This window comes from Ailuropoda melanoleuca, chromosome 8 (genome assembly GCF_002007445.2).
Source record: "Ailuropoda melanoleuca isolate Jingjing chromosome 8, ASM200744v2, whole genome shotgun sequence".
Lineage (NCBI taxonomy): Eukaryota > Metazoa > Chordata > Mammalia > Carnivora > Ursidae > Ailuropoda > Ailuropoda melanoleuca.
The window spans coordinates 21,311,317-21,323,051 of record NC_048225.1 but is presented as its reverse complement, the minus strand read 5'-3'; the positions used below and the strand labels follow the sequence as shown (position 1 = coordinate 21,323,051).

At 54.5% G+C, this 11,735-nt stretch overlaps 2 protein-coding genes across 13 annotated transcripts in view; both read right to left on the bottom strand.

Moving 5' to 3' along the window:
* Window positions 1-2,752, bottom strand: part of TIRAP (TIR domain containing adaptor protein) — a 23,593-nt gene extending 20,841 nt beyond the window's left edge. For 6 of the 10 annotated variants that reach the window (XR_004627073.1, XR_004627072.1, XR_004627075.1 and 3 more), the window contains exon 1: window positions 2,577-2,751. Coding sequence is in view for 2 of the 10 variants with exons in the window: in XM_034666061.1 (XP_034521952.1) it covers window positions 2,577-2,586 (10 nt within the window). In the remaining 8 variants the exon portion in view is untranslated. The other 4 variants (XM_019807186.2, XM_034666062.1, XM_019807185.2 and 1 more) reach the window with 3 other exon arrangements.
* An 894-nt stretch (window positions 2,753-3,646) lies between these two features.
* FOXRED1 (FAD dependent oxidoreductase domain containing 1) lies at window positions 3,647-11,605 on the bottom strand. Of its 3 annotated transcripts, none has more exons than XM_002926452.4 (11): window positions 11,388-11,601; window positions 9,194-9,414; window positions 8,022-8,132; window positions 7,649-7,767; window positions 6,467-6,561; window positions 6,135-6,236; window positions 5,717-5,793; window positions 5,383-5,543; window positions 5,132-5,261; window positions 4,589-4,693; window positions 3,647-4,364 (listed from the first exon to the last, which is right to left on the bottom strand). In XM_002926452.4, exons 1-11 carry the CDS (start codon window positions 11,470-11,472, stop codon window positions 4,110-4,112), a joined length of 1,461 nt encoding a protein of 486 aa, XP_002926498.2. In that variant the 5' UTR covers window positions 11,473-11,601; the 3' UTR covers window positions 3,647-4,109. The 3 variants fall into 3 exon arrangements, with proteins under 3 accessions (XP_002926498.2, XP_034521943.1, XP_034521944.1); XM_034666052.1 differs by having other exon boundaries at window positions 11,198-11,550; XM_034666053.1 differs by lacking the exon at window positions 8,022-8,132 and having other exon boundaries at window positions 11,388-11,605.
* Window positions 11,606-11,735: the final 130 nt, after the last annotated feature.

The following is an 11,735-nucleotide window of genomic DNA, read 5'->3' as shown; positions in this document are numbered from 1 at the left end:
GGGCCGCCGCGTCGCTCCGCACGGGAACCGCGCCTCCCTGGTGCTCCCCCTCGCCGCCCCGCCCCCGGGGCCCTGAGAGCTCCGGAGCCCGCCATTCGGCCGAAACCTGGAGAACAGTCGGTGCTCCCGCTTTCCCTGAAACCCACCGGGACAGCCTGAAGCCTGAGCTTTGTTCTGTGCCGGGGAGACGGAAAGAAACCCTTATTCCATTCATTTAATCCTCTTAATCCCCTGAAAGGCCAGCCATTGTACCTTTTTTCTTTTTCTACAGTTAAGAAAAGTGGAAGGGCGCCTGGGTGGCTCAGTCGGTGAAGTCTCCCACTCTTGATTTGCGCTCAGGTCATGATGTGGGGGTCCTGAGATCGACCCTGGTGCGGCTCTACTCTGCGTGGAGCCTGCTCAAGATTCTCTCCTGCTCCCTCTACTCCTCCCCCATGCGCGGTTTTTGGGGGCGGGGAGGGGAAGAAAAAAAAAAAAGGTGGAGATTGAAGGACTTGTCCAAAGGCCACGTGGTAGGTGGTAGCGCGGCTCTCCACCGCAGAGTCTGGGGGGGACACACCACTGAAGCCGGGGCTGGAAGCCGATGCCAAACCCCGCGCTTCGCTGCTGAACGAGTGAGAGGAGCAAGACGCTGGCCGAGTACTGGGTTCAAGTGCATTATCTCCCGCGCACTTACTGATGGGCATTGGAAGGCACGGGGCGGGGTGAGGGGAATACAACACGTAGCCTTTCCCAGACTTGTTTCACCATAGTAGAAATAGCAGTATCTTCCCCACCAGTGTTCCATGGCGCACCAGTTTGGGAAACATTCCTACAACTGTGCACCTAAACTGCTGGACGATGCAGGTAGTTTAAGAGCACTGATGGAAGATTCACGATCTCCGTTCCCATCTGATTTCCTACGTTTCTCACCAGCCAGCGGAGCGAATTAGCGGCTCATCGTGGGAGGCAGTGTGGTCTCAGGCTGTACACAAGGGCTCTGGAGTAAGATCACTGGGGTTCGCACGCAGAGTTCATCACTTACTAGCCCTCTGACCCTGGGGAAGTATGTGGCCTGTCTAGGTTCACTTTACTCATTGCCAGATTACAGTATCTGGGTCCCAGTGTTGCAGGGAGGAGTAGGTGAGATGAAGTAGGTAGGAAGTGCAGGAAGGGTTTCTTTCACCCTTTACCCAACACGCCTCTGCTTTCCCAGCTGGGTGCTTGACCTCTGCGGTTCTCTCCCCCCACCGCGTCCTCCTTTCCCACTGTGCTCTTCAAGCGCCCCTCTTCCCACAAGACTCCTTTCTACAGCTTTCCTAACCCTGCCCTTCCCACCTCTTTCCTCACCAGCCCTGTACTATCTCGTGTTTGGAGTTGAGCTACCAGGGTGGGCCCTCCCACGAGACTGCGGGGTCGCTGAAGCCAGGGCTCGCCCTCCGGCTTGGGCGCAGGGCACTTAGGTGAGCCTGGCTGAGAGCAGGTGGAGGCCACGCCTGACAACAGCTCAGTGTGGGGCAAAGGTGAAGGAGGCTGGGACTGAGAGGGAAGACAGATGGCATGGTAAGTGCTCTCCGATGAGCTTGAATAAAGCCCCGTGGAAGTACGGAGGCCTCGTGAATGCATTCTTAATAAATAAGTACAGTGTGTGTCCCCTTGAAGCAGCTTCAGGGTAAGGAGCCAGATGAAGGCCATTTTCCTTCCGACCCACAGACAAGGGGTCGCTACTGAAGGCAAGGTGACTGAACGCTGGGCACCTGACGAGGCCCGCTCACAGGGCTATCACGGATGTTGGGTTTGGCCTGAGTTGTCCCTACCCCATGCCCCTGGCAAGTTCCTTCCTGTCTTTCAGCACCGGTGGCTCTTCCTCTTTTGCTCACCTCATCAGTCCTGGCTGTTCCCCACCCCCAACCCTGGGGCTTCTCCTGTTACCTCACTGGCAGTGCCTCTCCCCTGCCTTCCCTCCCTCACACCACTGATAATCAATCAGGCCCATCTTTTGTTTCCTTCTTCTCCCCAAAGGCTGCTTTTGAGGGGGAATGAACGTTTTACTAGCTGTCTCTACTCCCATTCACCTCTCCCTTTGGAACAACTGTCACCTCAAACCCCACCGAGGTACATTTCTTCCCAGAACCGCTCTCCCTGGGGGCCCCACTGACCTACTCGGTCCTGATCCAGCCTGCGAGCATGCATGGATACGGCTGACCACTCCTAGGTTCCTGGGACACCTCACGCTCCTGGCTTTTCTCCTGCCTGTCTGGCCATCTCTTCGGCTTCCTCTCCTTTGGTTCATCCCTTAAATGTTAGTGGGGTCCCTCCAACTTCCCCCCTTGGTCCCCTACTCTTCTCCCCTTGTGGGGTGATGCCATTCTCTTCTATGGTGTCCATATCTCTACAGCACAGACCGTCCTGTCACCACAGGACATTCAACTCCCAGCTACACAGCTCTACCTGATGTCCTACGTGCACCCTTGCCTCAACATGTCCCAGACTGTACCACGCATTTTGTCCCTCACCCTGCACCTCCCTGGTGTTCCTCACCGCTGTGGAAGGCAAGACCTACATCTAGTTGCCCAAGACAAAAACCTGAGTCTTACTTGACCCCATTTCTCGTGACTACTGTCACTTCTTGCATGCACGTGCTTCTTGCCACGACAGCGCAGGCCCCGTTGTGTCTGCCCTCTGGACTGCAGCAACAGCCTCCCATCTGCCCTCCTCCTTTGGGATTGTAGTCTATTCTCCACAAGGCAGTCAGGATGATTTTTCTAAAAGGAAAATTAGAGCATGTCGCTTCTCTATTGAAAGCCCAGAGAATACAACCCAGGCTCCACAGCATGGCTCTTCAGCCCCTGGCCCTGCCTCGCTTTTTACTACCCCTCTTCCTTCCCTCCGTGGTCTTGCCTGGACAAATCACTTCTTGTCCCCTGAATCTTACTAACCCTTGGTCCTGGGCATTTGTATAAGATTTTCCTGAAGCCTGGAATCACCCCCGTCCTTGCTCTCCTCCCTGCTTCCCCTCTGTTAAACTGCTCACCCTGTAGCTTCAGCTCAGAGGTCCACTTCCCCGGGAGCTCCATGGAGAAACACCCGGGTGAGGTGAGGGTGCATGACCTGTGCTTATTCCCGGCACTACCTCTGATCTGGGCTGAGGCGCAGGGCAGAGGTAAGAACACTCCAGTGAGGACATACATACAGCATGCCTTGCCTGCTGGTATATCCCGAATATGTAGCCCTGGGCCTGGCCAAGAGCTGGAGCTGAATAAATGGGGAAGAAATGAACGAAGCCTTCCCTACCCTCTACAGCCAAACTCCTGCAGGGACTCAAGAAGAGGAAGCATTCATTTGCAAACAAGATGTCTATATCTAGGACTTAAGAATGCTCCTCCCAGGGGCGCCTGGGTGGCTCAGTCTGTAAGCATCTGCCTTCGGCTCAGGGCGTGATCCTGGAGTTCTGGAATCAAGCCCCACATCAGGCTTCTCTGCTGGGAGCCTGCTTCTTCCTCTCCCACTCCCCCTGCTTGTCTCTCTCTCACTGGCTGTCCCTGTGTCAAATAAATAAAGTCTTAAAGAAAAAAAAAACATGAATGCTCCTCCCAGCCTGGTATCAAAGTCTAGTGGGTGCTTCAGAAGCAAGTGCTGGGAGGTGAAAGCACAAAGGACAGAAGCCTGGATGGAAAGGGTGATCACATTTATTGATTGATGAATAGGACAATTACTAAATCTGGGCCAGGCCTCCCCACAATGCTCTCTGCCTGGGCTCTGCTGGAGCCTGCCAAGAGGGGCAGAGGCAATCTTTCTGGGTCAGGACCAGGAAGCAGCCAGGCTTGGGGCACATGCTCAGGTATTCTGTCCACTGCACTACCTTGCAGGGCAGCTTTGGCCCCAGCCAGAGATCAGTCCTGGGGTCTCACCTCATCATTCTCTGTTGGCCTGGGCCTCAGGCGCAGTGCCCCTCCAAGCCTACAGTCTGCCTGCCTGCCTAGCCCTGTGGGGACAGAAGAGCAAGGTGTGGGAGAGGAGGGGGGGGAGAGCCTGGCTTGGTGCTGGGGCGGAAGCCACAGCGAGGAGGCCGTGAATGTGAGCCAAGGGTGACGGATGGGGCAGTGGGGCCCAGCGTAGAGCTTACAGGCTCAGATGATATTGTGTTCCTGGACCTTCACTCCCAAGTAAAAGCGGTTGAAGAGGAAGGGGCTCAGGTTGATAGTCTGGAAGTGGCCGTCCAGCACCATCTCTGCCACAGCTCGCCCCACGGCAGGGGCCTGCTGGAGCCCATGGCCACTGAAGCCCGTAGCAAAGTACATGTTGACAACGAGTGGGTGGGGACCCACCACACCATTCTGGTCAAAGGTGTTGTAGTCGTAATAGCCAGCCCAAGCGTTCCGAACCTGCGGCGGGACAAGACGCTGGGGTTCCCAGGAAGGTGCCGACACACACCACCCTCACTCCTGCTCAGGGGTCAGGCGCAGTGGCCTCTCCCAGCTGCCGAGGGGTCGATGGGCTGGGTCCCTAGACCACGAGTCCTTAGCAGCTGTGAGGTGGAAGGCGTGTGGCAGTGGACAGGCTTTCCAAAGGGACCGAGGTGCTCCAGGCTCCTCTGCCTCTGAGTTACCTTCAGAGTCTCAAAAGCCGGTACCCTCTGGGCCAAAGGGGGCCACACCTTGTTCTGGAAGAAATCATGGTCCACCTCCAGGTTCCCTGGGTCCGGTTCCTCCTCCTGTGGTGAGAGGTGGGGACATGGCTTATACTGCCTGGGACACAAGGGCTGACCCAGACCTCACCGACCCCTTTACTCAATCCCCTCAGTAGGTGGGGGGCGGGGAGGAAAGATCTCAATTCAAACCCGGAGGGGCTGGAACATCAATAACAGCGCTGGGCCCTCCAAAGACCCTAACTCTTTTTCTTTTTTTTTAAAGATTTTATTATTTATTTGAGAGAGCGAACGAGCGAGCGAGCAAGCGAGAGAGAATGAGCAGGGGGAGAGGGAGAAGCAGGCTCCCCACGATGTGGGGCTTGATCTCACGACCCTGGGATCATGACCTGAGCCAAAGGCAGAGGCTTAACTGATTGAGCCACCCAGGCGCCCCAAAGCCTGACTCTTTAATGACAGTTGGCCTATGTCTCCTGCCCAGCCCCCCAACGCTGCTTAGCTTACCTCAGTGGGGCTACAGCCACCCAGATAGTTGTTGCCTAATCCTTCTCGGCGGAAATAGGCCCCACTGGCATCTATGACGAACGGGGTCTCCAGGCCCGGTCCCTGGGGGCAGTGCCAGAAGTACACATACCTGCCATGACCAGCAGATTAGGAAATGGTGGGAAGAGCAGCCCCCCTTTCCCACCACATTTAACAAACTCTTACACTGTTTCTACCCCCCTCTCATCAGCCTCCCCTCGGACGGGAGTCACCTTTTCCTCAGCTCCACAGGTAGCCTGGTGCCCTGCAGGGTGCCAGGTGGGCCCTTCCCGACACCAGCCAGCTCTGCGATCTGGCCAGACCAGGCCCCTGCTGCGTTGATCACGATGGCACATTCCACGGGCTGGTACTCCAGACTGTGGTCTCTCTTCACCTGCAGATACCAGAGGGGGCGGGGAGGGAGGGCCTGGCCCACACACTGGGCACCAAGAGAGGTACATTTCTTCCCGAGCCTTAGTTTACCCAGACTGGAAGTGGGTAGAAAAAGATCGAAATGACAGTTTTCCCTCTGCTTTGGTAAGGAAGGTGCACAGGCTGGGAACTTACATGGACTTCGTGGATCCTTTTCAAAGTCACCTCTTCCCCACTTGTGGTCACCGCGTGGCTAGATGAAGAGACAAAACCTGCAGGAAAAAAAACAAAACAGAACTCCTGAGGCCTGAAGAGGCCAGGAGTGGGACTGCATGGGTTTCATGAGAAAGCAAGCCGGAAGGCCGGGGCCTTCCCACAGAGATGGGGTAACCAGGATTAACTTGGCCGCACACAGAACAGGAGCATGCGGAGACCTTCAAGCACATCAGCACATCGTAAGTCACGCAGACAAGCCAAGTTAAGAGCTAGAGTCAGGATGGCCGGGAGAACCCCGTTTCCCACCAACTCTTGCTTAGCCCGTGAGTGAGGATAAGAGCCCATCCACGCCTGCACCCTGGCTGGCAGAGGGAAGGAGAATGGACCTCAGACTCACGTGTCACCTCTCCATGGCAGAAGAGGACCCCCATGGACTGGACCTTTCGTCGAAGCCCCTGGAGCAGACACCAGGGGTCAAACCAACCTTCGTGCTCCATCCCTGTGATGAGCAAGAGGACTCATGGGGCGGGGTCAGGACCCTCCTCTTCTACTGGATTTCCCGCGCCCCTGACCCCTCTTTCGGGCTTGTAAGCCACGGAAAGTCATGTTGCCCAAGGCACCAGAGTCAGACCCTGCGGAAGGACAGAGAGCTAGCATGGCCCGGGGGTGCCGAGACTCCCAACCTGAGGCGCCCCGCGACCCCTGAGCCCCTCTGCAAGCAGGCCTCACCATAAGACGCCAACGCCACACCCTCTGTGTTTATCCAGGGAAATTTGTTCCGAAGCTGCTCAGGAGACATCAGGCAGACTTTGGCTCCTTCCTGCCTGAGAGAAATGCGCGGCTGTGTGCAGGTGTGTCAGAGAGGCGGAGCTCGCAGAGAGGGAGAAGTACGGGCTCCCACTCCGCACATGGGGACTGCGCCTCATTTGTGTCACTTCTCTGCCCCAAACTCCCCAAGTTTTCCTCCTTGCTGAGGGGGTGAAGACCAAGCCTCCTCGTCACTGTGCTTCAGCCCCTGACCCTGCTTTCCTTTCCTACACCCTGGTATCCCCCTGGCCACACTAAATGCCCTGCCATCCCCTAACTATTCGTGTTCTTTCACAACACAGCAGGTCACTTTGTTCCCTCCCCTTGTTCCCTTCTCTTCTGCCTGGAATGGCCTTCCTGTCCACTTTCTAGTACAGTCCTGTCCACCAGCACAATGATATCCTATGGGACACTGTCCCCCAAGCACAGCAACACAGATCCTAAAAGAACACACTCACAAGCTAGACTGTCTGGTTCGAATCCCAGCGCTACCACTGACTAGTGCCTCGTGCCTCAGTTTACCCACATGTAAAATGGGATGTCGGGGTGGCTACATGAGTAAATGCTGCATCTGGGACATTACCTGATGTCCCTAGGGAGACTTGCAAGTCTATTTGTTAAACACATGCACTCTTGACCGACCATGAGACACACTCAAGAGAGGGGCCGCCCAAACTGGCCTGCTGCCTCCATTTCTGTACGTGAGTCACACCCGTCCGTTCACATTTTTATCCATGTTTTGTCTATGGCTGCTTTTGTTCCAAATGCAGAGCTGAGTGACTGCCACAGAGACCATATGACCCCAAAAGCCTAAAATGTTGACTATCTGGCCCTTACAGGAAAAGTGTGCCGATTCCCGGGCCCTTCCCTAGAAGTTCTGGCGTTTAAGGTGTGGGATTTTCCAGGTGGTTCTTAGGATCTGGCAGATTTCGGAACCATGGCAGCAGCGTGTGGTCCACATCTGTGTGACAGCACAGGGTACTGCAGACCTTGTCTGTGTTACCTGGCAGACTGAGCCTCCACACAGGGACCTGTCTGATCAACTCGCCCATCCCAGTTCCTCACTCGGTGTCCGAGCTTCCCGGGTGCGTGCCAGGCACCCACCTCTGCACCTTCACGTTGCTCTCCATGACAGCAGCACCCTTTTCCGAAGCCAGCAAGAGATAACCTGCGGGGTTGAACTGGATGTCTAGGGGAGGGTCATCGACTACAGCCAGGTACTCCTATGTGTAAAAAAATTAAGAAAAAAAAGCTCTTCAGAAGAAGCTGGTTTAAGAAGGGAGGGAGGGCTCTCCTGGCTTCCTCCCAATAGCTCCCGAGACTTAGAGAAGCCCTCCTCTTCTGGGTACCACCACTGGGGACAGAACCAGAGGTCTTAACTCCTACTTGCCCGGATTGCCCTGGCCAGCTGGGTGGCTCCTCTCTCTGGGCTACAGGAGTGGTCGCCACCCCAACCCCCAAATCTCTTTGCACGTACATTGATGTTCCGTAGAAATTCAATTGAAAAGAGGGAGAGCTGGATGTTCTCAGGCACTGAGAACTGCTGACGAATCCCGCCCACAGACAGCACGGTGGAGGCCCGGGAATACTGTGGAAAGACCAAAGTAGCTGAGGGAGCCCCGTAACCTGTCACACGAGCAGAATCCTGCAACAGAAGCACCTAGAGGTGGGGGGGGGGTCCTACTTGCAAGTTTATAATCTAAGAGGAGGTGAGGTAGGTAAACCCATATGCAAGTCATCCAGCACCCAGAGGACGATAATTATTAAAATCCTTTTTTTTTTAAAAAAGATTTTTATTTATTTATTTGAGAGAGAGAGAGAGAGAGAGAAAGAGCATGCGAGGGAGTGAGCACGAGGCGGTGGGGAGGGAAGGGCAGAGGGAGAGGGAGAAGCAGGCTCCCTGCTGAGCAGAGAGTCGGACGCGGGGCTCAATCCCAGGACCCCCAGATCATGACCTGAGCCGAACGCAGACGCTTAATTGACTGAACTACCCAGGCGCCCCTGAAATCCTTCTTAACAGATGTGCAGAGCAGAGTCAGTCATCTAAAAGGGCTGAGCACCGTGGCACAAAATGGGAATGGCCTGGAAGTCTGAGGGCAGGAGATTAACATCTCATCTACCAACTGGAAAATAGAAGGCTATGACTGAAATAGTAAGATTCTTGGTTAACTGGCAGTGGCCACAATAGCAACATCGAGGGCTCTGAGGAGTCTGGTTCTCCCTCTCCCGCTGCCCCTACCCCCACTTGTGCTGCGCCTCTCTCTCTCTCTCAAATAAATGAACAAAATCTTACAAAATAAAATAGGAACAAGTGTGCAAAACCTCAGAAGTAACAGAACCTAGAAGGGGGGATGAGACAGCTGTTGGTGTTAGTTACAGCTGGAATACAGGTTCTCTTTGCCACACCTGTGGGCAGCCAGAGGATCCAACATTGAGAAATTTGCTTTCAAAAGCAAAAGCCTTACTGCCAAAGTCTCTAACTTGAGGGAAGAAGCACCTGGGGCTATTTCTCAACAAGAGCCAAAACACAGTCCCTTTGGACTTGGGACCTCCAAAGACTGAAGTCTTTCCTCCCCTCTGCTCCCCTTGCCCCTTAATAAAATAGGTGTCCGCGCCCCACTCATGACACCGCCCTCCCCCAGACCTCACCGTGTGGTCCCGTTCCACCACCAGCACCCGAATGGCACCTCGTCGCTTCTCCAACCTCTTCAGCCAATAGGCCACAGACAGGCCAATCACCCCACCCCCCACAATCACCACATCCGAGTGTTCAGGGGGCAGGTGGCTGGTGTTGTACAGTGGGTTCCAGGCCCCTCCAGGAAGGACTGACTGGATCTTCTTCTTAATCTCGGACAACTTTCCATTCTGGTCTGTGGGATGCAGTTATGGTCAGAAGGCCATACATTCTCTTTCCAAGCAGCAAGGGGTTAGAGGATCGGCACAGGAAAAGGTGGGCTAGGAGGACACTGAGCTGGCTGTCCCCACGGCTGACCCTTCTCATGAGGTCAGCTCGCACCCAGCAGAATTCCACGGCTTCACTATATGGTCTGCATGCCATTCGGCTCTCTGCCTTCTCGTGCACCGTGCCCAGCAATGCAAGATTCAGGTTCTTAAAAACGAACACTCTGTACTCTCTCCCTAGGCCAGGTGACTTATGCGTGTTTATCTCCTGTGCAGACTGCTCCTTCCCCTGAGCCCCAGGCTCATATATTCAACTGCACGGTCCTCTCCTCTTGGATGTTGCAGGCTCCTGGACCCGTAGGTCCCGGCACACCCCAAGCGGCAGTGCCCTCCGAAGCACGATACTCTGAGAGGCACCTTACCCTGGATATCCATCACCACTAGCAAAGCTACATTCATGTCCTATCTATTGTCAAGTCCCGGTGTCCTGGCCTCCTAAATACCTCCCCAATCTGTCCCCCTGCTTTTTTTTCATCTCTGCTACCACCACCCTAGACCAAACCACCATAAGCTTTCACCTAGACTAATGCAAAACCTCCTAATCGCTCCCACTAATCCCCCTCTTGCCCACCCAACTCTTTCCTGCATCATAGCTAGAATATTTTCTAAGCACGAACTTAATCACACACTGTCTTACTTAAAACCTTCCAGTGGCTTTCTGTTACTCCAAGAATAAAAGTCCAAAATCTTCAACACGGCCTATGAGACACGCACGGTCTGGCTCCTGTTTACCTTGTTCTCTCCCTACTCCCCCACTCCAGCCCCTTCCACACCTTGACGGTGCTTTATTTCTTCCCACCACAGGGAATCTACACAGGGGTTCTCTCTGCTTTGAAATCGTGTCCACTTCTTTGTTGGTAACGCTTTGCTTCCTTTCTCTTTCAGTTCAGTCATCATTTTCTCAGAAAAGGCTTTCCGGCGCCCTACACTGTCAAAATCTCCTGTCACACTCTCTCGTTACCTCATGCAACACATTTGCAATTTTGAGTTTATTTGGAGTTGCTTCATACTGTACCATGCCTACCTTCTTCACCAATGAATCTCGAGCCTAGCACAGAACCTGGCACATTCTAAGTGCCTTGAATAAATGAATCCTTTCATCTTTCACACCTAACTCAGAAATCTCCAAGTCTTTTCACTGACTCCAATACAAAGCCCAACTCTTTTCAACAATGTTTGAATCTTTCTTTGATCTGGGCTTACCTTCCTTGTCCACACTACATTTCTTATTTCTACACAAACGCTCTATCTTACATGGCTTTTGCTAGTTCGTTCCTTGCACCAAAGCAATACTTCTCTTCTCCTAACTTTTGCTCAGTTCCCCAGAACTTGGAACACATACCATCCTTGAATCAGTAAACAATATCCTTCAAGGCTGATCTCAGTTCCCACCTGCTCCATGCACTTCTCCAGTTACACTAGCTTTGGGGACTAGCAGTGCAGAGCATCTGTCCAAGTCGGCTTCTACCCAGTCTTGAACTGGTCTACCGAAGTCTTCCCTTTCCAGCTACACTCCAGGCACCTCCACAGGACATATACTCTATCCTCTTTCCCTTCTTTACTCCTTAACAGCCACACACTAGGCACAGCATCCTGCACAGGAGCAGGACTTAATGCACATCTATCTGTGCAACCAATCAATCAGCCTGGCTGGTGGTAAGTTGAGGCTTAGAACGATCTAGCATTTGTCACCTGAGAAGGGCATCCTTGGAATCCACACATCTGCTCAGGCTTTACAAGATCCGGCAGGCAAGCTTACTCCCTTCTCCCAGCCGACCCACTGTCTTTCCATCGTGGGCCGGGTCCTGAGTTCTGAAGGTCACATAGCTGGAGATTGGGGCCACCCAAAAACCACGATACCCTCCGCTGCCCTCAACTTTACCCAGAGTGGAGTCTCCTCTGTGTGTGCCTAGCCCCCGGCTCAAGGGACCCCGGCCCAAGCCTAGCCGCAAGGCCCTTCGTAGCATGGCCACTCTAACGCGACGCCCTTTTGAGACTGCACGCGATCGCCTCCCTACGCCGTGCCCACCCTGCCGTCACTGCTCCGCGCCGCAGGCCGTTCAAACGAGCACGCCCATTGGCCTGCACCCCTTTCGGGCCCCGCCCCCAAGAACTATCGGCTGCCGCCCTCCGAGAGCCCCGCCCAGCCCCGCCCCCCCCCGCCATTGGCGAGCCTGGCGTCTACGTCAGTGCTGCGCGCCCTCGGGCGGAGGCGGAGAGAGAACGCGAC